At 50.7% G+C, this 25,037-nt stretch overlaps 2 protein-coding genes and 1 non-coding gene across 5 annotated transcripts in view; all 3 read right to left on the reverse strand.

Moving 5' to 3' along the window:
- Positions 1 to 51: 51 nt before the first annotated feature.
- SNX22 (sorting nexin 22) lies at positions 52 to 3,381 on the reverse strand. The gene is made up of 7 exons (XM_069482880.1): positions 3,252 to 3,381; positions 2,782 to 2,865; positions 2,300 to 2,404; positions 1,719 to 1,813; positions 1,349 to 1,381; positions 1,069 to 1,136; positions 52 to 610 (listed from the first exon to the last, which is right to left on the reverse strand). The coding sequence occupies exons 1-7, from the start codon at positions 3,324 to 3,326 to the stop codon at positions 489 to 491; spliced, it is 582 nt and encodes a 193-aa protein (XP_069338981.1). The 5' UTR covers positions 3,327 to 3,381; the 3' UTR covers positions 52 to 488.
- Positions 3,382 to 17,128: 13,747 nt separating this feature from the next.
- SNX1 (sorting nexin 1) overlaps positions 17,129 to 25,037 on the reverse strand; it is a 35,586-nt gene continuing 27,677 nt past the window's right edge. For 2 of the 3 annotated variants that reach the window (XM_069482912.1, XM_069482893.1), the window contains 7 exons: positions 23,817 to 23,930; positions 23,521 to 23,614; positions 22,230 to 22,435; positions 19,387 to 19,530; positions 18,416 to 18,496; positions 17,875 to 17,946; positions 17,129 to 17,260 (listed from right to left, as the gene is read on the reverse strand). In XM_069482912.1, the coding sequence (XP_069339013.1) occupies positions 17,210 to 17,260; positions 17,875 to 17,946; positions 18,416 to 18,496; positions 19,387 to 19,530; positions 22,230 to 22,435; positions 23,521 to 23,614; positions 23,817 to 23,930 (762 nt within the window). In that variant the 3' untranslated portion in view covers positions 17,129 to 17,209. The remainder of the gene's footprint in view (positions 17,261 to 17,874; positions 17,947 to 18,415; positions 18,497 to 19,386; positions 19,531 to 22,229; positions 22,436 to 23,520; positions 23,615 to 23,816; positions 23,931 to 25,037) is intronic. The other variant, XM_069482902.1, reaches the window with a different exon arrangement.
- Positions 24,304 to 24,410, reverse strand: LOC138381047 (U6 spliceosomal RNA). The gene has a single exon (XR_011232998.1). It is a non-coding gene; the product is annotated as a U6 spliceosomal RNA (small nuclear RNA).

Raw genomic sequence — 25,037 nt, forward strand, 5'->3', positions numbered from 1 at the left:
TCGTGTTGGCTGGTCCTTGAGAGCCTGCAGCACCGTCCCCCACCCCACCAAGTCTGCGTCCCAACATGCCTGCCCCTTCCTTGGGCTCTAGCTGAAACTTTGGGCCCAGGTGTTACCCACAAAAAGGCAGGACCTTTTGCCCCTTGCTTCTAAGCTGGGCCAGCTACTGTGCCTCAACTTTGACTCCCCAGCTGCCACCACCTTGTCTGGGTTAAGAAATATAACTGTACCTGTTCGGAGCCTACCTCTAAATTGACTTCTTCCTTATCTTCTTGGCCTTGCCTTGGCCCTTGGGCTCTAAGAACACGAATTCCAGCATCCCCTGCTACCAGTGCGGGCTGGGTTCTAGGCCTTGAGTAGCGATGGAGCACAACTGGGCCTTCGATAAGTTCTGGATCCAGGCCACAGGAGGACCTAGCCTTATATGGAGCCTGTAGGACTGAGGCACATGACTGTCTTGGCAGGTGGCCCAAAGGCCTCTGGGCTGGTCAGGGCATTGGTGGCAGAGGAGCAGGGTGACTGGCAGCCTTTGGCTGGTCTTCAGCGGGGCTGATGCTGAAGCCGTAGAGGCCCTGGAGCACGCCATTCACCACCACGTTGGGCAGTAGTTCTGTGGGACAGAAGTAAAAAGGAGGAAGGAGTTGAGGGCTGCAGGGGAAGGGGAGGTGGAGACAGGTCTGACCTCAGGCCTGTAGCTTCCTGAGCTCCTGCCCACGGGCTCAGCACCCCCTTGGGAGCAGGAGCCCCTGCTGAGGCAGCAGATAACAGCTGTCCACCCCAAATGACATCTTGGCACTCCCAGGTCACATTCTGTTCACATCAGCTTTGTAAAGCCAGGCTGCCCAGGAATGGAGACCAGGGGAGTGAAGCTTATTTCACTAGTGTCTGCAAAGCAGGCCACAGGGGCACAGGAGCAGCACCTGGTGACCTCAAAGGAGAATGGCAGGAGGGACATGCTGCCTGGGGGTCCTGGGAGCTGAGAAGTGGCAAGTTCACCCCCACTACCCTGGTACCTGGGTAGGTACCTGGGTTCTACCTGTGGACTACAGGTCAGAGGTACCTCCTCACCTGGGGAAGGGGTGCGAATGTAGGGGTCCATGCAGAAGCTCACGACAGGCCGGTGGTGCAGCTGCGAGCTGGGAAGAAAGACAGCCATGAACCATGGAGGGGAGAGACTAGGGATTGAGATCACCAGGGACCCACGGTGGAAAAGGTGAATGGCAGGTGGGCTCAGGAAGCACCAACAGGAAACCACCGCAGGGATGGGCCGCGGGCAGCAGGCCCGCCTCCCAGCACGCGGCCACTAGGGGGCAGCAGGAGCCGGGCACACGCCAGGGCTTTGACTTGCCTGCTGTCGCTAGGCAGGAACTCCCCCAGGGTGCTGAAAAGAAGAGAGACACTGTAAGCTGCCGGGGGAAGCCGGGAGAGCGTGAGGAAGGGGTGGAGACACTGAAGCCCAGAACGTCACCTCCCAGGGGACCACTGCTTCTATTTCTAACAAGCCCAGTTCCGGAGGGGGCTGGGGTAACCAAGGCTGTCCAAAAAAAAGCCCCTCTACCAGGGTCAAGAAAGCTGATAAGGAAAGTCACGTCTCAGAAGGAGGGAGAACTAGGGCAGGGCCTGGCAGATGTGAGCTGGAAAAGGGCTTTGCCTCCAAAACCTTTACTCACCTGCTTGCTGCTGAGAGCCCCTGTCCCCCACAATACTGATCCCCTTACCCCCAGCTGCCAGCCTTGGGGTCTGTAGGGAAGTGCCGAAGTCTCAGGAATTCCAGTAACTCCTTGGGCACATCCTGGTTTAGGTATAGGATGCCCTGGAGAGAAGAGAGGAAACCTATCATCAGATCCAGCTACTAATTGGCACAGCCCAGAGCAGGTGAAAATGCAGAACCCTTTGTTCCAAAATAATTTCAAGACAGCAGAGAGTTAAACCAAGTTCGGGGCCCTCCTGAGCACGGAGCCCCGTGTGACCACACGGGTTGTACCCCATGCAGTGGCCCATCTTTGCTGTTGGGGGAAGGACACCCCTACATCCCATCATGAGGGCAGCACAGGATGTCACCCTGGAGGGGAACAGAACTAGCTTTCATTGGGCTGGGACCGCTCGCCTCCCTGTTGCCTCATTCAATCCTTTCAACAGTCCAGAGAGGGATGTTTGGACCCATTACCGTTCAGAAAATCGATGCTTGGGGTAGTGAATAACATCCCAAGTTTGGGGTCCCTTCGTATCCCCACGACTCTGTCTGGGTCACACCCCCAGTACAACAGGCTGGGGGCAACCGAGTGTGTCCCGCGCACACCTGGATATAGGCCTCCAAGCCCTGTCGGCGCTGCTCCAGTCCTCTGGTCCTCCAGTTGGGCAGGCGTTTCGAGGGGAAGTCGGGCACTTTGTACAGTTTCTTGATCTGCTGGAGGTTACCGCGGTGCGATCGCAACAGCCCGGCTCAGCCCCCAAGCCCACTTCACCACAGCCAAGAGCCCTCCCCAGTCCTCCCCTTCGGGCTCTATCCTGGAACAGACCCCTGGTGAGCGGTGGTCGGGAAAGCGGCGAGGGAGGCCCCAACCCACCCTCAGACGCCGGGGGGCCGGCCGGGACCTGCCCTCCCGCGCCCTCCCTGCGATGGACCCCACAACCCGCCCGGAGTCTGCCCAGGACCTGCGCCCTCCTGGCCCCGGGGCGGTAACGGGGGTGGCCGAGGCTGGGGCGGGAGCTCGCCCTCCCGCCCCCCTGGGGCTGGGCAGGGGCTGTGCCGGAGTCGGTCGGTCGTCGGCGCCGCCTCACCCGCTTGTGCAGCGCGTGGAACTCGCTGTAGCGCCGTAGCACGGTGTGTCTGCGCCCGCTGCACAGCACCTCCACTCGGAACACCTGGCGGGCGCGGGGTGCGCGTGAGGCTCCGGGGAGGACGCGGCTGGACCTGCGCCCGGCGAAGCACCCCCCTCCTGCGCTCAAAGGCACAAAGCAGCCTTGCAACGCCGCCCTCCCCGGGGACGCTCCCGCGCTCCCCGCGCTCCCCGCACACCTGGAGAAAGGGCTGGCGCACTCGCCCACCTGTTCCGTGTGGAACCTCAAGAGCCCGAACTATGGTCCGCGGGGGCCGGCAAATCAAGGCCCCGAAACCCTCGACAAGCTGCCTCCCGACGGTCCGGCCCGCCGCGCTCGGATGCCCCAGCCCCGGTGCAGGGTCCCCACCTCGCTCGGCGCGGGGGAATCCGGCAGGTCCCGCGCCCTCCCCAGCCAGGGGTCCCGCTCACCATGTGGCCTTTCTCTGGGCTCTGCCTGGGCCCCTCGGCCTCGGGCCCCACCGACGGGATGTGAACTTCCAGCATCCGCGCCCCGCACCGGCCCCGCTGGCGCGACGCTCGGAGCCCGAGCTCTGCGGCGCGGACTGGGGACCCCGCGCGGCCCGCCCCGCCCCCGCGCCCGCGGCCCCGCCCCGCCGCCCCCGCCCCGGGCGTTCCCTCGCGCGGGGTCCTGAGCCGGGAGATTAGGCTGGGAGCCGGGTGGCGGGGCCCCGGCGCCGCCCCGGAGTCCCGTGGGGCCGCAGCGCGGGGTGGGGGGCGCTCGGCGGAGAGCCAGCCAGTCGCCGGACAGTCGGTGAGCGCCCCGGAGGCCAGGACGCGGGCGAGCCAAAATTTCACCGATTCTTTGTGGAGCGCCCAAGGACTATGGCCTCGGGCGCCGGGCGCGGACGGAGGCGGGGCTCAGGCCTCGGCGCCTGCCCTGGGGACCAACCAGGGACGTTCCCTGGGATCCTGGACCCTTCCCGGGTGCAGGCTGCCCCCATCCCCTTCCCTCCTTTCAGCCTGGCCCCTGGGAGCGCGGCCTGGAGACCCCAGCTGAGGCCACACCTGAGTCAGGCTTGACTGCAACCCGGCTTCAGTGTCCCCTCTTCCCCAGCATCCACGAGCCCCTCCATTCGTTCATTTTTTAAATCTGTCCGTCCGTCCATCCACTCATATCTTTCAGCCCTAACCTGCTCCAGGCTGTTTGCTAGGAAGAGGCAGTTTAGGGACTGAGGCTCCCATCTGGGGGTCACAGCCTGGATTTCAGGAACTGTGTAGACCTGCTGTCCCCAACCCCCGGGCTGCAGACCGGTACTGGTCCGTGGCCCGTCAGGAACTGGGCCGCACAGCAGGAGGTGAGGGGCGGGCAAGCGAAGCTTCATCTGTATTTACAGCCGCTCCCGTCACTCGCATCACTGCCTGAGTTCCGCCTCCTGTCAGGTCAGCGGTGGCCTTAGATTCTGATAGGAGCACAAACTCTACTGTAAAGTGTACACGCGAGGGATCTAGGTTGTGCGCTTCTTATGATAATCTAACGCCTGATGGTCTGAGGTGGAGCCGAGGCGGTGATGCTAGTGCTGGGGAGCAGCTGCAAATACAGATTGTCATTAGCAGAGAGGTTTGACTGCACAATAATGTAACGAACTTGAATCATCCCCAAACCATCTTCCCCTCCAACCCCCTTGGAAAAATTGTCTTCCATGAAACCTATCCCTGGTGCCAAAAAGGTTGGGGACCACTGGTGTAGACCTTTGTTAATCTGCAAAATAGGGATAATATGCCTCCTTCAGAAGAGTGTGTAAAAATTGAGATGATTCATGTTCAGCCCTTAGCACAGGTGTAAATGGCAGATTGATTGTGGGCTTGTCCTGGGTGGACAGGATAGGCGGGTAGAGGGCAGTGAATGGGGAAGAGGTAATGTGGGTTGGTGGCACCAGGCTGCTCTTGTCCACCCCTGTGGGCAGGGGCTTCCTGGCTGTGCAGCAAGAATTTAGTCCAGAACTCTCGCACCCCATGTTTTGGGAAGGGCCTCTGCTCTCACTTCTCAACCCCACCCTCAGCTGTCGGGGTGCTGCTACCATCCACAGCACCGTGGCAAGAGCCCTCTTGTCCACAACTTCCCCCCACAAAGGTCGTGTGAGGTACAGAGGGGGACACCCTACTTTTCAGGAGCTCACACCTAGTGGGAGGTCTTGGGGTGGGAAGGAGGAAGCAGAGTGCCTGTCTTAGGGGCTGGGGTTGGGGGTCTCACCCCCTCCCCTGCTAGTGCAGAGGTGCCTCTGAACTGGAGCAGAAACTCCCCATTCCCAGCCCTGCCTCTGGAGAAGGGCTGAGAGGATGACCCCAAATGGCGCAAGTAGGTCTCACCAATACTATGTCCCACACCTTCTTCTTCCAAATTCCACCGCACAGGGCCCCAGAATCAGGAAGTTGAAACTTCCCAGATCCTGGTGTGGACCCCTGGAAGGGAAACGATGCACACTGAGGAGAAGTGCCCTGGTTTCATTTCCTCCCTGGCACGCGAGGGCCCCATAATTCAGAGACAGCTCTCCTTGGCCTACAGGGCCTCTCCGACTCCTGCTGTCCAGAGAGGGATCTTGGGATCCTCAGACTTCTTGGTCACCCATCCTGATGACTGTCTCTCTGGTTTTTCCTTGCCTCCATCCCCAACATAAGGTCCATTCTCTACCTTGCAGCACAAACTATTATCAAGGCATCTGCTTAAAACCTTTCAATGACTTCCCATTGCATTTAGAATAAAACCTCCTCTCCCTACCGCAGTCTACAAAGCTCGAAATAACCCAGCCCATCCTCATCTTCCACCTTATTTCCTCTCTTCTCTCTGTCATGCATCCCCATCGTGCACTGGGCACCAGCCACAGAGACCGTCTTTCAGTTCTCCAAACCAGACCAGCTCTTTTCTGCCTCAGGGCCTTTACACTTGATGTTTGCTCTACCTGGAACACCCTTCTTTATTACTGTTCACCTGGTGGGCTCATCCTCTGATTCTTAGCCTAAAATTCACATCAAAGAGGCTTCCTTCCTGACCCCCCTACCATAGCACCCTGTCTGTGCACTTACTGCAATCTGCTGTTATTGTGTTTGTTTATTGTGTGTCTCCATGGCGTCAAGCATTTAGTAGACAGACACAACAAACATTTGTTGTGAAAGACTATATGAATGAATGGGCAGCGGGGGTGGGGGTGGGGGGGTGTTTAGAAAAAACTAGGGAAGGGAGGGCGCAGGGGCTGCTGGGGGGTTAGAAGGTCTGTCTGCGGGGGAGTAACAGGAATCCCCCTCCCACTTGCAGAGTCGGACACGCCTCTCTCCCCCCACCTCTTGCATGTGTGCACTTGTCCATTTTATCTATTCACTTAATTTTCAGGTGTTCCTGAGAAGCCTCAAATCAGTGGATTTTCATCACCAGAGTTATGGAGGGCCAGGTTGTGGAAGGAGAGTCTATGCAACTGACTTGTGAAACGTGTGGTGGTAAACCTGGCGCTCCTAACTCCACAGCGTTCCATGGTACAAGACTGTAGATCCAAATGAAGGAAAATAAGATCCTTGACCTGGAAGCATTTAAGATGTCTTTGGGAAGATGAAACAAGGCATGGAGACTATTTTCCTATAAAGAGGAACATACAGCATGGCGTAAAGTCCAAAGTAGTTGCTACAGTAAGAGTTTATTTTCTGGGTACCTCAAGCACTGGCCAGCTCAGCATATGAACACTGTAAAGTCCCAGCCTCTATACGATGGGTGTGTAACCTCCAGGCGACTTCTGTTTTTAAAATGAGCTGTTTTACGATTCTTTTGTCTTTTCTCCATCCCTATCCAGCTTGTACATTTAATTTACAAGTTGCTGAGTGAAAGTTGCCTTAAAAGTACTTCTTGATCACATTTTCTTGGCCCGAGTATTTCCGTATTAGATTAGACTTGTTCTCAAATTTTAGCCATCATCATCATCACCTGTAGGGCCTGTTAAATCTCAGATTATGGTGGCCTGACTCCAGATTTTTCTGAGTGCTTGGCCGGGGAGGCACCTGACGGTGGGCATTTTTAACAAGTTCCCTGGTGATGCTGACACGCCTGGTTGGGGACCACGTTGTAAGCACCTGTCTCTTGACTTGCATGGCAGCCCTGCCAGGGACCGGGCCACACTTGCTGCTCTGTGCAAGTGTGGAGCCCACAGGTCCCCACTTGGAGACAGGACCAAGGTCATGGCGGAGGAGGGCAGGAAGGGCTGGCAGGAAGATGTCACCCCACCATGCCCCTGCTCCTGCGCGGGCTGGCTGGCTCCCAGCTCCTGTCTTGGCCAGGGCCCTCGCCCTCCGCTGCCGTCACACAAAGCCCCCTTTCACCAGCGGGGCTTCTGCTGCTCGGCAGAGACTCAGGAGGTTTGGTTAACCCCGTTAAGAAAACAAACAGCCCTGGGCCTGGGCTGGCAGGCGCCGCTGGGCACAGAGGCTGGATTCTTCTCTGGGCCTGTCCCAGGAGGGTGGCAGCAGTGGGGTGGGCTGACTGAGGGGGGCCCAGCCACCCGGGGCAGCCTGAGCAAAGGTGGGCCCTCGCCTGTTCCACCCAAGCCCAGCTGGTCACCTGTGTAACCTCGGACAACCCCCCTGAGCCTCAGTGTCCTTATCTGTCCTTATCCCAAGATCCTCACAAAACCCAGCGTTGTGTGTGGATTAAATGACATCAGCTTCCAAAATGTCTAGCATGGGGCCTGGCACACAGTAAATGAATGTTAGCTATTATTATTTCACTGAATTATTTGAATTTGCTGTTTTGTAGACCAAAAACAGTGGGGTATTGGCAATTACACATGGTTCATCTTAATATAGTTACTGATTCATCAACAACAAACACAAATTCTTTTCCTTCCAGTATCCTGAGATTGCAAGGTTAACTTAAAAAAGAATTAGTTGGCCACGTATGAGGGCTCACACTTGTAATCCCAGCTCTTTGGGAGGCTGAGGAGGGAGGATCACTTGAGGCCGAGAGTTCGAGACCAGCCTGGGCAACATAGTGAGACCCAGTCTCTACAAAAAAATTAAAAAATTAGCTGGGCATAGTGGCATGCACCTGTAGTCCCAGTTAGTGGGGAGGCTGAGGTAGGAGGATCGCTTGAGCCCAGGAGCATGAGGCTGCAGTGAGCTATGATCGTGCCACTGCACTCCAGCCTGGGCGACAGAGTGAGATCCTGTCTCAAAAAAACAAAACAAAAAAAAACCCATTAACTATTTCAATTACTAACTCTGTGATCAGGCTTTTCCTATTTCCTCCATATTGTGCAACCAAAAAATAAATAAATAAATTAGAAGCACAGGTTGATATAAATCAGCAACTGTCCTGCTCATCAAAACCACCTCAGAGGCCGGGCGTGGTGGCTCACGCCTGTAATCCTAGCACTCTGGGAGGCCGAGGTGGGCGGATCGTTTGAGCTCAGGAGTTCGAGACCAGCCTGAGCAAGATCGAGACCCCATCTCTACTAAAAATAGAAAGAAATTATATAGACAGCTAAATATATATATAGAAAAAATTAGCCGGGCATGGTGGCACATGCCTGTAGTCCCAGCTACTCGGGAGGCTGAGGCAGGAGGATTGCTTGAGCCCAGGAGTTTGAGGTTGCTGTGAGCTAGGCTGACGCCACGGCACTCACTCTAGCCCGGGCAACAGAGCGAGACTCTGTCTCAAAAAAAAAAAAAAAAAAAAAAACCACCTCAGAGTTCTTACTGATTGCCTTTTTAATAAGTACATTTGAATAAGTTTGAAATAATACAATAAAATTTAAAAACATAGTTTTTATGTTTGAATATTGGATTTTGGTGTAAGATGTCTTTAAAAAAGAGTTCTCCTGCTAAGACATTTAGAACTGTTGAGCTAGTCTAAACTCTTCTATACACCGGGGAAAGTGAGGTGCGAGGAAGGACGGACAGTGGGAGGGAAAGGGCTGTGCTTTGAAGGCATCTCTGGCAAGCGGATCCTGCCCAAGCCTGAGAGCAAAGCGTGGCCCAGGGCCAGCTGGTGACCTGCTTCCCAGGGCACAGACTGGCTCCAGACCCCGAGCTCCAGCCAGTAATGTCACTTCTAGGAGCCACCTGTCCCCTGCCCAGATATGACAGAGGCAGCTCAGCTGCTTCAGACATGATCCAGGGCTGACCCCGGGGAGCTGGCAGAGGCCACCCTAGCACTTTACACGGCACAGCTTTCCAGGCAGATCTTTCTGGCAATAGAACCACTCCTAACACCCCTCAGGGTGGTAGTCAGTCAGCCAACCAATTGGCCCCTCTGGTGTGCCGAGCACCGGGGTTCAAGGAACAAAGGCACACTCAGGTCCCTCAAGTAATGGGGCTTTATTGTGAAGAGAGCCGGGGGACCAAGAACTAAGGACAATAGGAGGCCAGGAGGGACAGCAGCTCTAGGCCTTGAGTTCTGGAAGGGCGGTGGCCCTGCCTCACACTCTGGCAGGGGCACCTCCCTTGTGCAGGGTGCTGTCGTGGCTTCTCAGCAGGTGGCCATTTTAGTCTCTGCCGTTAATAATCCCTGGATACTCACCAAAGCCCCTGCCTTGTCTTCCAGCCTCTGCTGCTACCCCACTGGGCAACGCACTGTGCATGTCGGGGAGGGAGCATCTCCCAGGGGGCATAGAAGCCCAAATGTCTACAGGTCAGGGGGGTACCCAAATGGGACTCGTTCTCAACAAGCCTACCGTGTGGATTTATTCAGGGCGTTAAGGAAACAACTTAGTGGGTTGATGTCCAGGTTCCTCTTGTCCATCCCTGTCTAGGTGGTGTGGGATACGGGGAGTGACCGTGGGCAGCTGCTTAAGCTCTCTGAGCCTCAGTGTCTTAGTGCAGATGACGACGCTCACCTTGCAGGTGCTGGTGCTGGATTAGAGATGCCTCAAAGCTCCGAGCACAGTGCCTGGCACAGAATTTTTAACAAATTAGGCCCTGCAAAGGGCAGGGACTGTCGAGGCAATCCGTCCCCTGCTCTGTACCATGTTCCTGGCTGCAGGTGCCTCATCAATTTTTCTGGTGAGGCTGCTGACGTTTCCCTAAGGGAGACCTATTGGTTGGGCCCCTGTGGTCATCACTGCTGGCACTCATATTGCAAGAGGAACTGAGAGCTCTGAAGCCCGGGGGGCAGTCATTTGGAAACAGTCATCACATCTCTTCATGGAAAGGTCCTATCTCAGATTGGACAGGGTTTTTCTGTGGGTTTTTTCTGGACCCAAAGAGCACCTTATGGAGGATGAGCAGCCGGCTTCTTCTGAGCAGCCCCAGGTGGGTGGAGTCTTCTGCCCCAGGGCTCTGGTCCTCACGGCCAGAGGGGTGAAGGCCTGCCTGGAGCAAGGCTCGTGGTCCAGGTGGCTGTCCCCTGCCTGGCTACAGGCCCCACCTGGGGTACTGAGCACCAATCTTACAACCGTGGTAAAGCCTATTAAATCCCAAATTAGGCCAGATTTCTGGATTTCTTGAAAAATCCCTGATCTGGCCTGCGTGGGCGCAGAGGCTTGTATGGCAATGATCTCCGGAGCTGAGGAGCAGCCCCTGCCCCTGAGGCTGCCTTTGAGGGCGGAGGAGGCCCCAAGAGGAGCAGAAACACAGTCCATGATCTTAAGGAGCCCAGAGCTCAGGGGAATAATGAGATCATCTCAGTGAACACTGCACAGGGGAGAGAAAGACCAGAGGCTGAAGAGGCTGACAAACAGTGTTCCAGCAAGAGGTGAATAGGAGCTGGGGCTCCCAGTCCAGTCTGGGGACGGGCACGGACAGATCAGAGAAAGCTTCCCAGAGAACTGACATATGACGCAGGTCTCAAAGGATGCACTGGATTGTTTTCCCATAATGAAAACAGCTTTATTTGATTTTTCTGATTATAAAGATAATACATAGCAATTTTAAGCAATATAAAATGGTATAAAAAATTAAAAGTAATGCAAACTTCCATCTCTAGAGTTAAGCATAGTTAACAATTCAATCAACATCCTTCCCATATAAAAAGTTTTATATAAATGTGGATATCATACATGCAATTCTATAACCTGCTTTTTTCATTCCAAAATATGAGTTTTCCTTATCAATGAATATAGCTGTATATCATCTTCAATGGCTATGTAATATTCAATTGTATGACTGTACCATAATTCATTGAATCCTTTCCTGATGGATACTTAAATTGATTTCAGTTTTTGCAACTGTAACAATGTTATGATGGCCATCTTTTTTTGTTTTGTTTTGAGACAGCATTTCACTCTGTCACCCAGGCTGGAGTGCAGTGGCATCATCACAGCTCACTGCCACCTCAAACTCCTGGGCACAAGTGATCCTCCTGCCTCAGCCTCCTGAGTAGCTGGGACTACAGGCGTGCGACACCAGGTCCAGCCAATTTTTTAATTTTTTGTACAAACGGGGTCTCACTGTGTTGCCCAGCCTGGTCTCACACTGAGCTCAAGTGATCCTGCCTCAGCCTCAGCCAAAGTGCTGTGATTACAGGTGTGAGCCACCATGCCTGGCCTCAATAGGCATCTTTGGATAGTCGTCTTCATGGATGGTTTCCAGAAGCGCCTATGGAGGATCCTCAGTGAATGCTGAGACACAGTGGCAGAGACCCCCATCTCCTTCCCCTTACCTCCCATCCACAGTGTTGGAAGATGCCTGCTGCAGACAGGTGTAATTCCGAGACTGAAGACGGGCGGGAGCTAAGAAAGGATGCTTCAGGCGCAAAGCCCAGCATTAACAAAGGCTCCTCAGGCCGCACACAAACGAGACAGGGCATATTTGGAATCAGTTTCCATGAGGTGTCTACGTGGTTATGCAGGACGGGGACAGAACGAGGGAAAGGTGAGTTGGGTCCTCTCACAGACAGCCCGAATGCCAGGCGGCAGAGCCTGTGACTGAGAACCATCATTCAACAGTTAGCCAGCTGGCACCTGTTTGGAGCCTGAACCTTTGCTGCGGGTCGTGGAGTTATAAAGACATGACCTCAGAGAGTTTCTAGTTTTGTGGATACTGCCAACATAGAGTCACACACTGGTATCACGAGACACTGGCAGGTGACGCACCCTTCCCAGGGTTCGGGGTTGAATGGGTCTCATCCATTTCTAACTCTCGCCTCAGGCCTGACCCTGCCCAAACACGGAGGGGAGAGTCTTAGCCAGTGTCTCCACAAAGTGTATGGGCACGTGCCCACTGCAGCGAAGACGTGTCCTTCTATGCTAGAGGGGCATGACCATTGTCTTCTCCTCCCCTCCTTCCCCTAGGACAGCAAGCGCTGGTGGAGAGAATTCCGCCACCCTCCAAATGCACGGGCTTCAACCTCACGTGGGCCCTAAGCATGCTCGGCAAAGAACATTCCTCTGTCACCACGCTCTCCTCAACCAGGTCTCTGCCTCGCCCTGGGCAGATCTCCATCAGCGCCTCTCCCTTCTAAAAATCCGAGTTGCTGCAAAGACATTCTTTATTTTCTTCACGGTTTCCAGCTGTCAGTGCAGTCACAATGAAGTCTTCTGGGAAGAGCTCAAAGTTACTAGTATTTATGTGCGACACTTCCTATCTATCTTATTTCAACTTCTCTCATTTGCTCTGTCCCTGAATACTTACTGGATACTGGGATCGCTCCAGCTCCAAATCCCCACCTTCAGGACTCTGGAGCCCAGAGATTCTTGGCGCGCTAACTCGAGGGGCAAGCAGGGAAGCATAGGCTTCCCTCCATACCTTTTGTCTCAACTACTTGGCTCAAATAGGTAAATATGATATCACTATCTGAGAAAATGTTAATTATCAAGCATGAAACCTCTCCCCTCTTCTGCTTTCCCTCGACCTATAGATTTCTTTCTGGTAGTTTCTTTCTCTCTGAATTTTACTAACATGCCAAAGTCTGCCCCACCTTTGAATAAACCAAAGCTTCCTTTTACTCTATCTCTCCCACCTCTAACTAGTGGGCTCCCTTCCCATCCAGAGGAGCCTCTTGGCCACCATCGGCATTCACTGTCCCCACTGTTCCTCCCCATCTGCTCCAAACCTATTTGCCTCCTGTTCCTGTGTCATGAAGGCCTTTGTTGTCTACCCCAGTACTCAAGCCAGGAACCTGGGGGACATGCTAGCTACTTCCCTCTCCCTCCCGCTTCTCATCACATCAGCGACCAGATCCCCATGGTTCCAACTCCACGTCCCGAACCTGTCCGCTGAGCTCTAGCCCCACTTAGTTCTGCCCTCCTCAGCTGTCCTGATGGTGGTGACAAGCCTGGCTGCTCCTCCTGTCTCCATTCCCACACCTTCTAATATGTCCACAGCACAGTGATCGTGTTATTTCCCATGTGATCCCTCTAGTAGCTTCCCACACTTAACAGGGAAATGTTCAAAGTGCCAGTGAGTCATATCAGGCACTGTGTGATCTGGCTCCTGCTCATTACTCTCCGTGGGCCGCCTCACTGACCTGACTTTGGCCACACTAAGCCACTTCCATTTCCCTAGCCGTGCCCACCTCACATTGCCAGACAGGGAGGTGGGATGGTCCCAGCAAAAGGCGCAAACACTTCCCACCTTTAAGACACAGTTCAAGCATCAAATTCTCCACAGATTTCTCCCTTCTGAGTCCCCAGGTAGAATGACACCTTCTTTTGTGCCCCTACTATTCTCCAGGAAGGCTTCTGGCTTAGTATCCCTAACCTGCTATTAGCCTTCTTGATTTCCATGTCTGTGAGCTTCTTTTTTTTTGTTGTTCGGAGACAGAGTCTCACCCTGTTGCCTGGGCTAGAGTGCCGTGGCATCAGCCTAGCTTAGAGCAAGCTGAAACTCCTGGGCTCAAGCGATACTCCTGCCTCAGCCTCCTGAGTACCTGGGATTATAGGCACATGCCACCATACCCACCAGCTAATTTTTCTATTTTTAGTAGAAATGGGGTGTCGCTCTTGCTCAGGCTGGTCTCAAACTCCTGAGCTCAAGCGATCCTCCCGCCTTGGCCTCCCAGAGTGCTAGGATTACAGGTGTGAGCCACCACGCCAGCCCCATGTCTGCAAGCTTTTTGCACAAGTGCACAACTGGCCCTGTCAGCCTCAGGATGCAGGAGGCTAAGGGGGAATTCTGACACCAGAGGAGACTCCATTCCAAGGAAATAATCAAAACAGACATCAAGATGATTGTTGGATGAAACTAAAACCATGCAGAAATCTTTAAAATAAAGTCTCTCTGGAGAAGAGAGTTAGAAACATGGAAGAGGGGGCAGACTAGAATAAACCTATGGGGCTGGACTCAAAGTATCAATGTGATTTCATGACTTTTAGTATCTATCATGTCATCTATCAGGCTGGGCACGGTGGCTCATGCCTGTAATCCTGGCACTCTAGGAGGCTGAGGCAGGAGGATCGCTCAAGCCCAGGAGTTCAAGGTTGCAGTGAGCTCTGATCACACCATTGCACTCTAGCCCTGGCAACAGAGTGAGACTGTCTCAAAACAAAACAAACAAAAAATCTACTTATCTATCTCTATGTATCTCAATATTTCTACATATCTCTATATATTTCCTTGCTCTGTCTGCTGAGAGCCTGGAAGCAATGACAATCCAGTAGCAATGAGCACACTTAACACCCATACCTTGGTTTTAAATACCATTCTCCATTAAAAGGAATCAAGACTCCCTGGAGAAATGGCTGGTTCCAGGGCTGGGGCAGGGAAGATACACAATGAGCCTGGAACATCTTTTTATATCCCAGAAAGTGTAAAAAAAATGATGGGGACAAGTTATAAAGACATAGAAGCCGGCCATAAATCTGAGACAGTTTGAGAATCAAAATAAAATCAAAGCAATGGTTTGCAACTTTGAGTAAAACAGGAATCCATGCATCCATATTGATAAACACGTAAATAAATGGGGAGAAAGGATACTTTTCTTTAGAGGTAGAATGCCAACCAGTAAATCTAAACGGCATTGTGGAGTTAGAAAATCACATTGGTCAATGATGATAGTAGTAACCGATTCAGGCAAGACTAACCACCAATTGATGCTATAACTAGTAGATGAGGAACACAATATTTACATGACCTCAAAGTATCTCCCCACAAATTACTTGTTAATTACAAAGGGGGAAAATAGTGAATTTTAAATGAAGAAAACTGGCAGACATCAACTTAATCAGGTGATCAGCATTAACATTGACATTAATGGGACCAAACGACGCAATGTGCTCATGTGAGATGCACTGAGGACTTCCGTAATGTTACTGCCTAGAATAAAAAACCCTAATCTAGTCGTGTAGAATCATCAGACAAATCCAAATTGAGGAACATTCTACAAGGTAACTAGCCTGCATTCTTCAAAAAGAATAGGTTAACGGAAGATAAAGAAAGGCTGAGGAACTGCACTAAGAGAGACCCATGTAATCATGTATTACAACTAACTGTTAAGACATGATCCTGCACAAGGAAAAAGAATTACTACAAATGACATTATTGGGACAACTGACAAAATTTAAATATGAACTATGGGTTAGATAACAGTATTATATCAGTGTTAAACTTCCTGCTTTGATAATGGTACTTAAATTATAAGAGAATGTCCTTGTTTTTAAGGAAATGAGTCATGACATTTTTGGGGTAATGGGGTACACTGCAACTTATTCTCAAATGATTCAGAAAATACAACATGTAAATATAGATAAAGCAAGTGGAGTAAGATATAAACACTTGGTAAATTTGGATAAAGGATATAAAGGACTTCTTTGTGATATTCCTGGAACTTTTCTATAAATTTGAAATTATATTAAAAGTTACCAAAAACAAACCAAGACTCCAATAAGGGATCACTCAAAATTATGGTACAGTCACTCTATGGCAGCCTTAAAATTATATCACTTTACAAATAAAGTTTGTGAAGCCATATAATAACATAGAAGAAATGTGTGTAACATACACAACGTAGAATGATAAAAGCAGGATACAAAATACTTGATGTGTATGGTATTACAACTATGTAAAAGCAAGCATATAAGAAAGACTGGAAGGATAGAATCAAAGGTGATAATAAGGATATCGGGGGAGGTAGGGAGAGACTGAATGACTTTTTCTAAAAAATTAACCTGTTAAAAAAAATACCTGCAGTATTGGCACTTGCCCTGGTGCCGGGTCCGCGTATAGGAAATCGGTACTGTTCACTTCATTCTCTTGCTTCACGCTGCCCCTCCCCAAACCTGAGCCACCCACCAAAGGGAACTGATAGAGCAGGACCTAGAGCCCCCGTGGCAGGGTGTCTTTGGAAGTGGTGGGGCTGGGGGTGGCCAGCTGACTCAGAGAGGAGCTTCAGAGTCTGCTCTGACCAGTGCAACGTAAGCAGCTGTGGACCCAGCTACGGGGGAAGCCCAGCCACGACTGACCTGAGACTCTGGCCTCCCTTGGCCAGACCAGCTGAGGCCTGTTTGAACACCCTTTGGCTTGTGCTTACAACACGTGGGAGCGCTTGCTGGCACATTTCCTCCTGGGCACAGTAAAGCTTCTCTGAACTGCAAAAGGTTTAGAAGCTCTTGTATTACTCTATCTAGAGGCAGATGCCTGGCTCTTGTGTCTGTGGGGATAAAGCATCCAGTCCTTATCAGCCCTTTACAAAACCTTCACGCAGTCTATTGAGGACATGTTTTGATGGGTGGCAAAAAGAGGTTTAGAACATAAGACTTGCCATCAGAAGGCAAGACTCAGAGAGCCCTGGGCAGCTTAGGGAAGCAGCGTAGGAATAAAAGAGAAAGTTTCTGCCTCCTTTGCAGAGAATAGGGCTTGCCCCTCTTATTATAAGAGATGTCTTTAAAACTCTTTCCTAAAGAAGTAGGAATAAGAATTAAACAGATTAAGAGACCCTCAGAATAGGTAGCTGAGGTAGGTAGAGAAAAAGAAACCCCATTTCCGTAGGGAAGCACCAGCAAAAACCTGTGAACTTCTATAGAGAGAAACTTAGTACACCTGGGCAGCCCCTTGGTTAGGAGTATTCCAGGCCCGATTCCCAACTGTCCCCAGCCTAAAGCAAAAAGCACCACCATTCTGAGTCATGTGACCTGATTTTAAAATATTTTATTACATAATCTTTTCATGGCACCATCAGGAGTAACAGAAAACGTTATTCCCAGTTCCTACGCCACATCCTGAAAAATATACATTTGTATTTATATATTTATATCAATACTCCACCCCTATCCCATAATTCCACCACCTATTGTAGGTCTTTTGCTTAAAGCAGGAAACTATTCTCTTAGGTAAGAAAATATATATGGAGCTAAATGAAGTAACGGTGAGATTAACTGGGGACAGTTGGTTGTGGGGCAGGGAGGAAGGGGTTAAGTCCAGCCTAGGCAGGAGGCATCACTGGGTCCCTCAAGGTGGAGGAGGGCAGTGTATAAAAAGGCAGCGTCACGCAGGTGGGCTCTGGTATCCTTGGTCCATTACGAGATGGCCTTTGCCTCAGGAAGGAAGGATTCCCAGTACTTTGCCAGCTGGAAGGAAGTGGGGACAATAAACAAGCGCCCCCGCCTAGTGGTAGAGTCCGAGCCAGCCTAGGAGCAAGCACAATGCCAGGGTGCTCCCAAGGGCCTCAGCACCCAAAGGCAGGCATGCCGAGCAGATGTGGAAGCCAGCCACACTGCCCTTGCCTCCCTCCAGACTCAGGGCCAGCAGCAGTTCTTGAGCCCCAAGTGCAAGGGTAGTCTCTGAAGACAGTCATGCTTCCACCCAGAGGGAGCACCCTATGAAGGTTACGGCTTTGGCCAGCTCAGTTAGTTCCTCCTGGTGGGGCCGCTGTTCCACATACTGATCGGGGCCTGAGCCTCAAGAAGGTCAGGTGGTACCACGGGTGGCCACGCAACGTATAAGGAGGGTTTGTATTCAAAGACTAACTCACCGTAGAATTTGGGCAGCAGAGCTGGGTCCTGCTTAGCAGAAGACCCTATTGGATGCTCCACGTTAGAGCAGCAGGACCCATTTTCAATATGGATACCGCAGGTCCCAGGCCCTCAGAAGCAGGGCCTGCCCATCTTATTGCCAAAGCCCCAGCAGGCACCTGGCCTCTGGAGCAGGCAGTAGAGGACAAAGGTCATGCATAACTACATACCTGTTGCTGTGAATATAGGAGTGTCTCAAGGTACTTGATCACGTGGTTTTTGAAGTCCTTAGATTTCTCTTTCTATAGGAGACAGGATTCTACACTGACCATCCAGACAGTTGCTCCTTCCCCTTTTGATGGGAGGGTGGTATTTATTGCTGGCCAAGGTCAAACAAAGCCTCAGAAAGTAGAGCCAGCAGCTGGAATAGCTACAGTTCCAACCAAATAGCCTCTGCCAAGGCCTTGCAGGCTTTCTTGGAGGGTGGGGATGGGGGTGGAAAGGGGAGGAGAAAGGATGGGGGCCCGGAGGGCACATGGCAGCTGCAGGCTTTGTTTGTGTCTAGTTACTCTGGTCCAGCAACAAGTGTAAGACAGCCACTGTGCCTCAGGAATAAGCACACATTTCCAGAGAAGGCCACGCCTGTTCACAATAATTGCCAAGTCACTGGCACCTTTATCTATCTCTCTACCCAGCAGACTGGGATGAAACCAACACTACTACTAAAACAGGCACTGCACACAAAGTGACAAGTAGGACCTTCTACCTCACCTCAAACCGTATCACTTCTTTTCGGACCACTGTTGAAATCCTTTCAAAGTCCCTTTCATACTGAGTCACCCGAGACTCCCACTGGGAAGAAAGAAGAAAGAAAGGATCACTTAATATTATGCTAACATTATTAAACCTTTACTTTTGGACAGCAATTCTACACATGAGACCTCATTGACCACTCTGTCTGTCTGTCTCTCTGGGTAAGATTAGATACCATAAGGGATTCAGTGTGCAAGTCAGAGTCAAGCACCTTAGGAGCTAGCTGGAAAAGAGATACCATGTGCCCCAAGCCAAGCCTGGTCTTCGAGAAAGCTCTGGTACACCAGCAGCCTCTGGTTTAGGTACTCACCAGCAGGACTAGAAGACCCAGAGAACTTAATTTAGTTCTCACGAGGAGGCATATCTGAATTACCTAGGTAGCTTTTCAAAGACTTATGCCAGGACCCCTCCTTCAGAGATTCTTTTTTGTTTATTTAGGGATAGGGTCTTGCTGCATTGCCCAGGCTGGAGTGCAGTGGCTACTCACAGGCATAATCCCACTACTGATCAGCACGGGAGTTTTGACCTGCTCCATTTCCAACCTGGGCCGGTTCACCCCTCCTTAGGTGACCTGGTAGTTCCCCGCTCCCAGGAGGTCACCACATTGATGCCACACTTAGTGCAGGCACCCTATCGGCACAGTGCAGTACAGCCCAGAACTCCTGGGTTCAAGTGATCCTCCTGCCTCAGCCTCCCCAGTAGCTTGGAGCGCCCGGCTCATGCAGAGATTCTGATGTGCCAAGTCTGGGTACAGTGGGGAGAGGAGGAGGACCAGGCCTTAAGGCAGGCCTGCAATCAAGCAACCACAGCCCTTCAGACTCAGTCAACTCTTGCCTGCTGTGGGGTTCCAAGCACCTGGGTGGGATGGGACCAGGGCTCATTCAGAAGCCAGGAAAATACCCCTGGCTGGGCTGCCTCAGGGGACTCACCTCTACGATCTCATCCTTGGCCTGCTGCAGCTTGTCAGGCTTGTTGGCCCACAGTAGCCGAGCCTCAGCCTCCCGCTTCTTCTGCAGCGTGGCTTGAGCATCCTGCCAGCGCTGCCATGTCTTCATGCGCTGGTCGAAGGCAGCCTATCGGGGTGGGGGTTTGGGGAAGAGCACAATCAGCTCTCCAAGAGCTCTGTTGGCTCTGCCTCAGAGGGGGGTTCTCCCAACAGCTGTGCCAGGGAAGGACTGAGCAAGGGCAGGTTCTGCAGCCATATGTTAGTGCCCAGCTGGGAAGTTTAATGTTTAGAAGCACAAGCTTGGGTAAGACTCCTCTCCAAGCTTCCAGTAGGCCAGCGCCATGCTGCTTCATGCTACTCCCAGGGCTGGATAGCTGGGAGCACAGTAGGTGGCCCAATGCCAGTGCCCAGTACTATGGCTTCCAAAGTACCTCCCTCGGACCTGTTGGTTCATGAGTCTACATACTTTCCCTGAGTGCCTGCCAGGTGCCAGGAACTAACACAGTGGGGAATGAAACACACGGTCCCGCTTTCACAGAACTTATCTGATGGAAAAGGCCAACATTACATAACAAGTACATACTTACAAGTATGCAGAATACTGAGAAAAGAAGCCAGGGACTATGACATAAAGCTAGAGACCTCGCTTAACCTGGGAGATATGTCAGGGAAGTCCACTCTAAGGAAGCAACGTTTAAACAAACAGATACCCCAATAATATATGACCCAAATATTATACGGGGTTAGCTTAAAAAAATTTTTTTTTAAAAGAGACAAGGTCTCACTGTGTTGCGCAGGCAGGAGTGCAGTGGCACGATCATAGCTCACTGCAGCCTCAAACTCCTGGGCTCAAGTGATCCTCCTGCCTCAGCCTCCCAAGTGCTAGGACTATAGGCACATACTACCAGGCCTAGCTAATTTTTTTTTTTTTTTTTTTTCAGAGACTGGGTCTCACTATGTTGCCCAGGCTGGTCTTGAACTCCTGACTTCAAGCAATCCTCCCACCTCGGCCTCCCAAAGCACTGGGGTTACAGACATGAGCCACCATGCCTGACTAACAAATCTTTCAAACCACCACAGGGATACATTGCTTTTATCCCAACCACACACTCACCTGCTCTAGGCTATCAAGGTCTCCAAGAAGCTTCTCCTTGGTTTTTCCTGTTTCCAGTCCCTTGACCCCAATCAACATTTCCAAAGAAGGACAGCTGTTGGGCTGACTAAACCACCCCCCAACCCCCATTCACTTTGTAGGCTTCAAAAAGCAGCCTGGATCAAAGATCTGTGCCCAGGGCCAGCCTCCCAGCCCTGGTCCATTTGCTCCCCCTCTTCCCTGCAAAAGTTCCCTGTATGTTTTCTATGCCTCCTGAGCATGGGCCTTTGTCAAAACTTGAACCTTAGGGAGTGTAATGCCACCAAATTCACCTGCCCCAGCATTGTCACTGTTGCTCTCCTGCAATTTCTTAACACCTCTATGTCAAAGGATTAGGTAATGGGTGACTTTACATTCAAGTAAGACTCAAGCCAAATCCACTGGGCTAACAGTGGTCCGCTCCAGGTTCAGGCAAGAGCAGAAAAGAAATCTCTCTTCATCTCTTCAATCCTACCACCAGCTCATGATCATGAGGTAGGCAGACAAAGGGTCTCTGATAAAAGACCACTGGCAGGTCTGCGCTCTAAGGCATGTTTCCTCAGCCCCCAGAGCTGTAGGCTAGGCTTCCCTCGCCCCCATACATACAGGCTTGCCTTGCCAAAAGCTGTGTTCTCCAGAGACCTCCAACAATGCTCCCCCACAGAGTGCCCTTCCCTGAGATATCCTCCAGTCTAAGTAGTCTGACCAGTTCTAAGAATTCCATAGCAGGTTGTTTTTCAAGCCTCTTATCACTCTGGAGTTAGCAGGAAACCAAATAGCAAAGGGAGAGGCAATGAGCAACCTCACAGGCTGTATTAAGCAACTCTACCATGGAGGAAATGATTGCCCTGGAAGCTCTCTGGTGGGAGAAATACTGGGGACTGGGAGTGGAGGGTGGCACCGTTCTAACTCAGAGGCTCACACACCCTGATCCCGAGCTGCATCAGGGCAGACTTAGGCCCTTATAGGGTAGGTGCCAGGCTTCCTCTTGGTTCTTTCCTCTGTCTTAGGGAGGACGTTCAAGAGTTAATACAACTGCCCAGTCAAGCTTCCTTAACCACTCTGAGAGCTCATGGGAAACCAGACTGCCCTGATCACTGGGAGAAAAAGTGAGGTGCTTGACCTGAGGGGCAGGCTGCAGTGTCGTTATCTGTGGTCAGCACAGCACGGGAAGGGCTCTGGTGACAAGCTCTCTCAGCCCCCTGACCACACTCCTCCATGCAACGCCAAGCCAGTTCCGTGTAGTTACCTGACTGCCCACACTGGAGAGACAAGTGGAAGCCAGCAAGAGCTCTTATCAGGGCAAAGCCGCTGCTTACTGTTAAGGAGGCAAAGACCAAAGGACTGAGGAAGTCACTGCTCCAGGGGGCCAATACAGCAGATCTTCAAGCCTTGCTTGAAGAAATGAGCACAGAGGACACTGTCCAGCTTCAACAATAAGGGGGATCCTACAGGAGAGGTCTTTTCTCCAAATGCATCTAGGAAACTTGGCTGTGGGCCTCAAAATGACTTAATGATAACTAGCTAACAGTCAAATGGATTGTTTGGTTTACAGAATACCTTCTCTCTTAAGAATAGAAAAAGTAACACCTACTTACAAGCTATATGGGATGAAATTTTCTTGGGAAGAGGAAGAGCAAAGGAAACAAATCAAACTAAGGGAAGGAGAAACAGGAAAAGAAATAGAAGCTTACGCGGACTATGGCCAGGAGGCGAATGTAGTCACTCAGGAGCTCGGCAAGGAGGAAAAAGTCATTGTTGGCCTGTTCCTGGTGGAGCTGCTCAATTTTTTCTTCTACCTCAGCCAGCTGGGAGAGTGCCCGTGACAATGCCGTGTTGTCCTCAGAGCTCCCGAGCATAGCTAGACTCTTTGCAAACTGGGCTGTGTTCAGTGCTAGCTCTGGAAGGAGGAAAAGAAGCAGAGGCCCCTCTGATCTCACAAGGAAAAGGGACAAGTCAGCTGGCATTGCATGGCATGTCTTAGCATTGCTGCCTGCTGCATATCTGACAATTGAGGGATCTATAACCCAGTCACCTGTATTCAGAAAGTGAAGGGGATGTGGCCCGGTCACAGGAGCAGGAGGGCAAGGACCAGCTGTCCTATGTTTCACTAGGTTAGGCCTACCTGTAGGAAGCAGCTCCAATATTCCTGGAGAACCAAGGGCCAGTTAATACAAACAGGTCAAAGAAATGATTTTTATGTTAAAGCTCATGAGCTACAGCCTCTATGCATGAGAGAGAGAATGTATGTACAAACTGCATAGTCTTACATGTTCTAGAGTAGGGCAAACTCTTCTGTAAAAGAGCCAGACAGCAAATTTTTCAGGCTACACACCATCTCTGCTGCAGATTCTTGTTCCCCCCACAACTCATCTCTTTAAAAATGTAAAAACCTAAATTCTTAGCTCATGGCAATAGGCCCCAGGGCCAGATTTGGTTTATGTACCAGGTCATAGTTTGCCAACCCTTACACTGGCCTAATGCTATATGGGTCTTCTGTCTGTTTAGATTGCTATTTATCAGCATATTTAAGGCAGAGAAGGAAAGCATTCAAACTTGGAAAATTTCACTAGCTTTTAAGCAAATCTCACCAGAGAAAGGTGAAGAAAGGTTAGGAAACAGATGTGGTTTCCCTGCATTTACACATTGCTGGTTTGACTGTGTAGTTAAGGCATGTATGACATCATTTTGGATGTAAGCGACCAACTCAAATCATATAAACAGAAACCCACATCCCAGGTCAAGCTGTATCTGGGACGGCTTCCCCGCACCCCTCCCAGCTACAAAGTACAATGCCCACAGTGGCCGTGTCATGTTTCTGCCAGGAGATGTAGGACGTATCTTTTTGATCAGAACGTCAAGGACCAGGTAGGCAGAAATTTCAACTTGGATGGCTGAGAGGTTTGGAACAGCATGCCCTCCCATTTCTAGCTCATTGGAAACATCAATGTCCCCCAGCTCCAAGTGCATTGCAGAGGTTATTACCTTTCCTATGGTTGACTAGAGTTTCCACAACAGCATGCAGTTTCCGTAAGCGCTGCTCCTCACACTCTACCTCCTGGAGCTTCTCCTCAAACCACTGAAAAACACAAACCCAGAGCTTTAATGGAAATTACCTGTATAGATGCAGAGCACAGTCTTTCCTTAGTAGTTTTTTTTTTTTAGGAATTGAATTATCTTTAAAAAAAAAAGTCTCTGATCTCAGAAAGTCCAGGACTCCTCAGGGCTTCTGACCCATAAGCCTGAGGGGTGGGAGAGCTGAGAGGCACAGGGCTACTCACAATGTCTGATTCATTCATCTTGATGGTCATTTTGCTGACTGCGTCGGTGGCTTTGTTGAACATCTTGAGGAGACCAGCACCACTCAATGTCTGGGTACCCACAGCACGTGGCAGCTACAAGACCAAGAAGGTGAGGATGGCAAGTTACCTGTGGCCCCTATTTTAGGTTCAGATGAATTAGTAACCATCAGATGGCATGCCCAAAACTTGTCATACAAATTATTTGAACTGTAGATTGTTGTTTTCAAAGGCAGTTAGGTGAATACACAACTAACACGTGCAGAAAGAAAAACTGAAGCAGCATGTTAAAAAAAAAAAAAAAACAAAAAACAGGAAAATTTTCAGCTTTTGATATTGTGCACAGAAAAAAAATTGACTGGAAATGTTATGTGGCCAGGTGACCACAAATTCACAGTGTCTGCCCACCCAGGCAAGAACTGCTTAAATATCAAGCATATCTGTTTGGTTTTTTTTTTTTTAATTTTTTTTTTGAATGGAACGCTTCACGAATTTGCGTGTCATCCTTGCACAGAGGCCATGCTAATTTTCTCTGTATCGTTCCAATTTTAGTATATGTGCTGCCAAAGCGGACACCAGGCATATCTGTGTTAAAAGTCAAAAGTTTCTTTGGATTGGGGCACTCTGCACACAACTAGGCTTAAAGTCTTAAGAGACTGTGAAGTTGTGCTATGATTCCATTTGGATTTTCTTCAGTGAACAAATGTCCAAGGACAGGAGTATTATTTATTCAGATTGAGACTACTTTTAAGGATGACCTGTTAATAGTAAAGCCAAGCATGCCAAATATGTAGAAACAATTTGATTGGTTCATTCCTACAACTACTCTCCTAAGGCATGGAAAGGATGCTGAAGAATCTATAGTATATATGGTATACTATGCTCAAAAGTTAGGTTTTAGCGCTTGTGACTCGATGGCAGTAATTCTAAATTTAGGGCCATTTTGCCCCCTAGGGGACATTGGGCAATGTCTGAAGATGAGTGGTTGTTGCACTGGCGTCTAGCGGGTAGAGGCCAGGGATGCTGCTAAAACACACTACAATGTACAGACAACCCTCACAACCAAGAATTATCTGGCCCAAGTGTCCATAGTGCTGCTGTAGACAAACCCTGCTCTAGGGGTATGAAGTGAGGATGAGAGAGTGAAAAGGAAGAATGGATTTAGGAATACCCAGAGGAAGAATTAAACGACTTAAAGCATTT

Source organism: Eulemur rufifrons, chromosome 2 (assembly GCF_041146395.1).
Source record: "Eulemur rufifrons isolate Redbay chromosome 2, OSU_ERuf_1, whole genome shotgun sequence".
Lineage (NCBI taxonomy): Eukaryota > Metazoa > Chordata > Mammalia > Primates > Lemuridae > Eulemur > Eulemur rufifrons.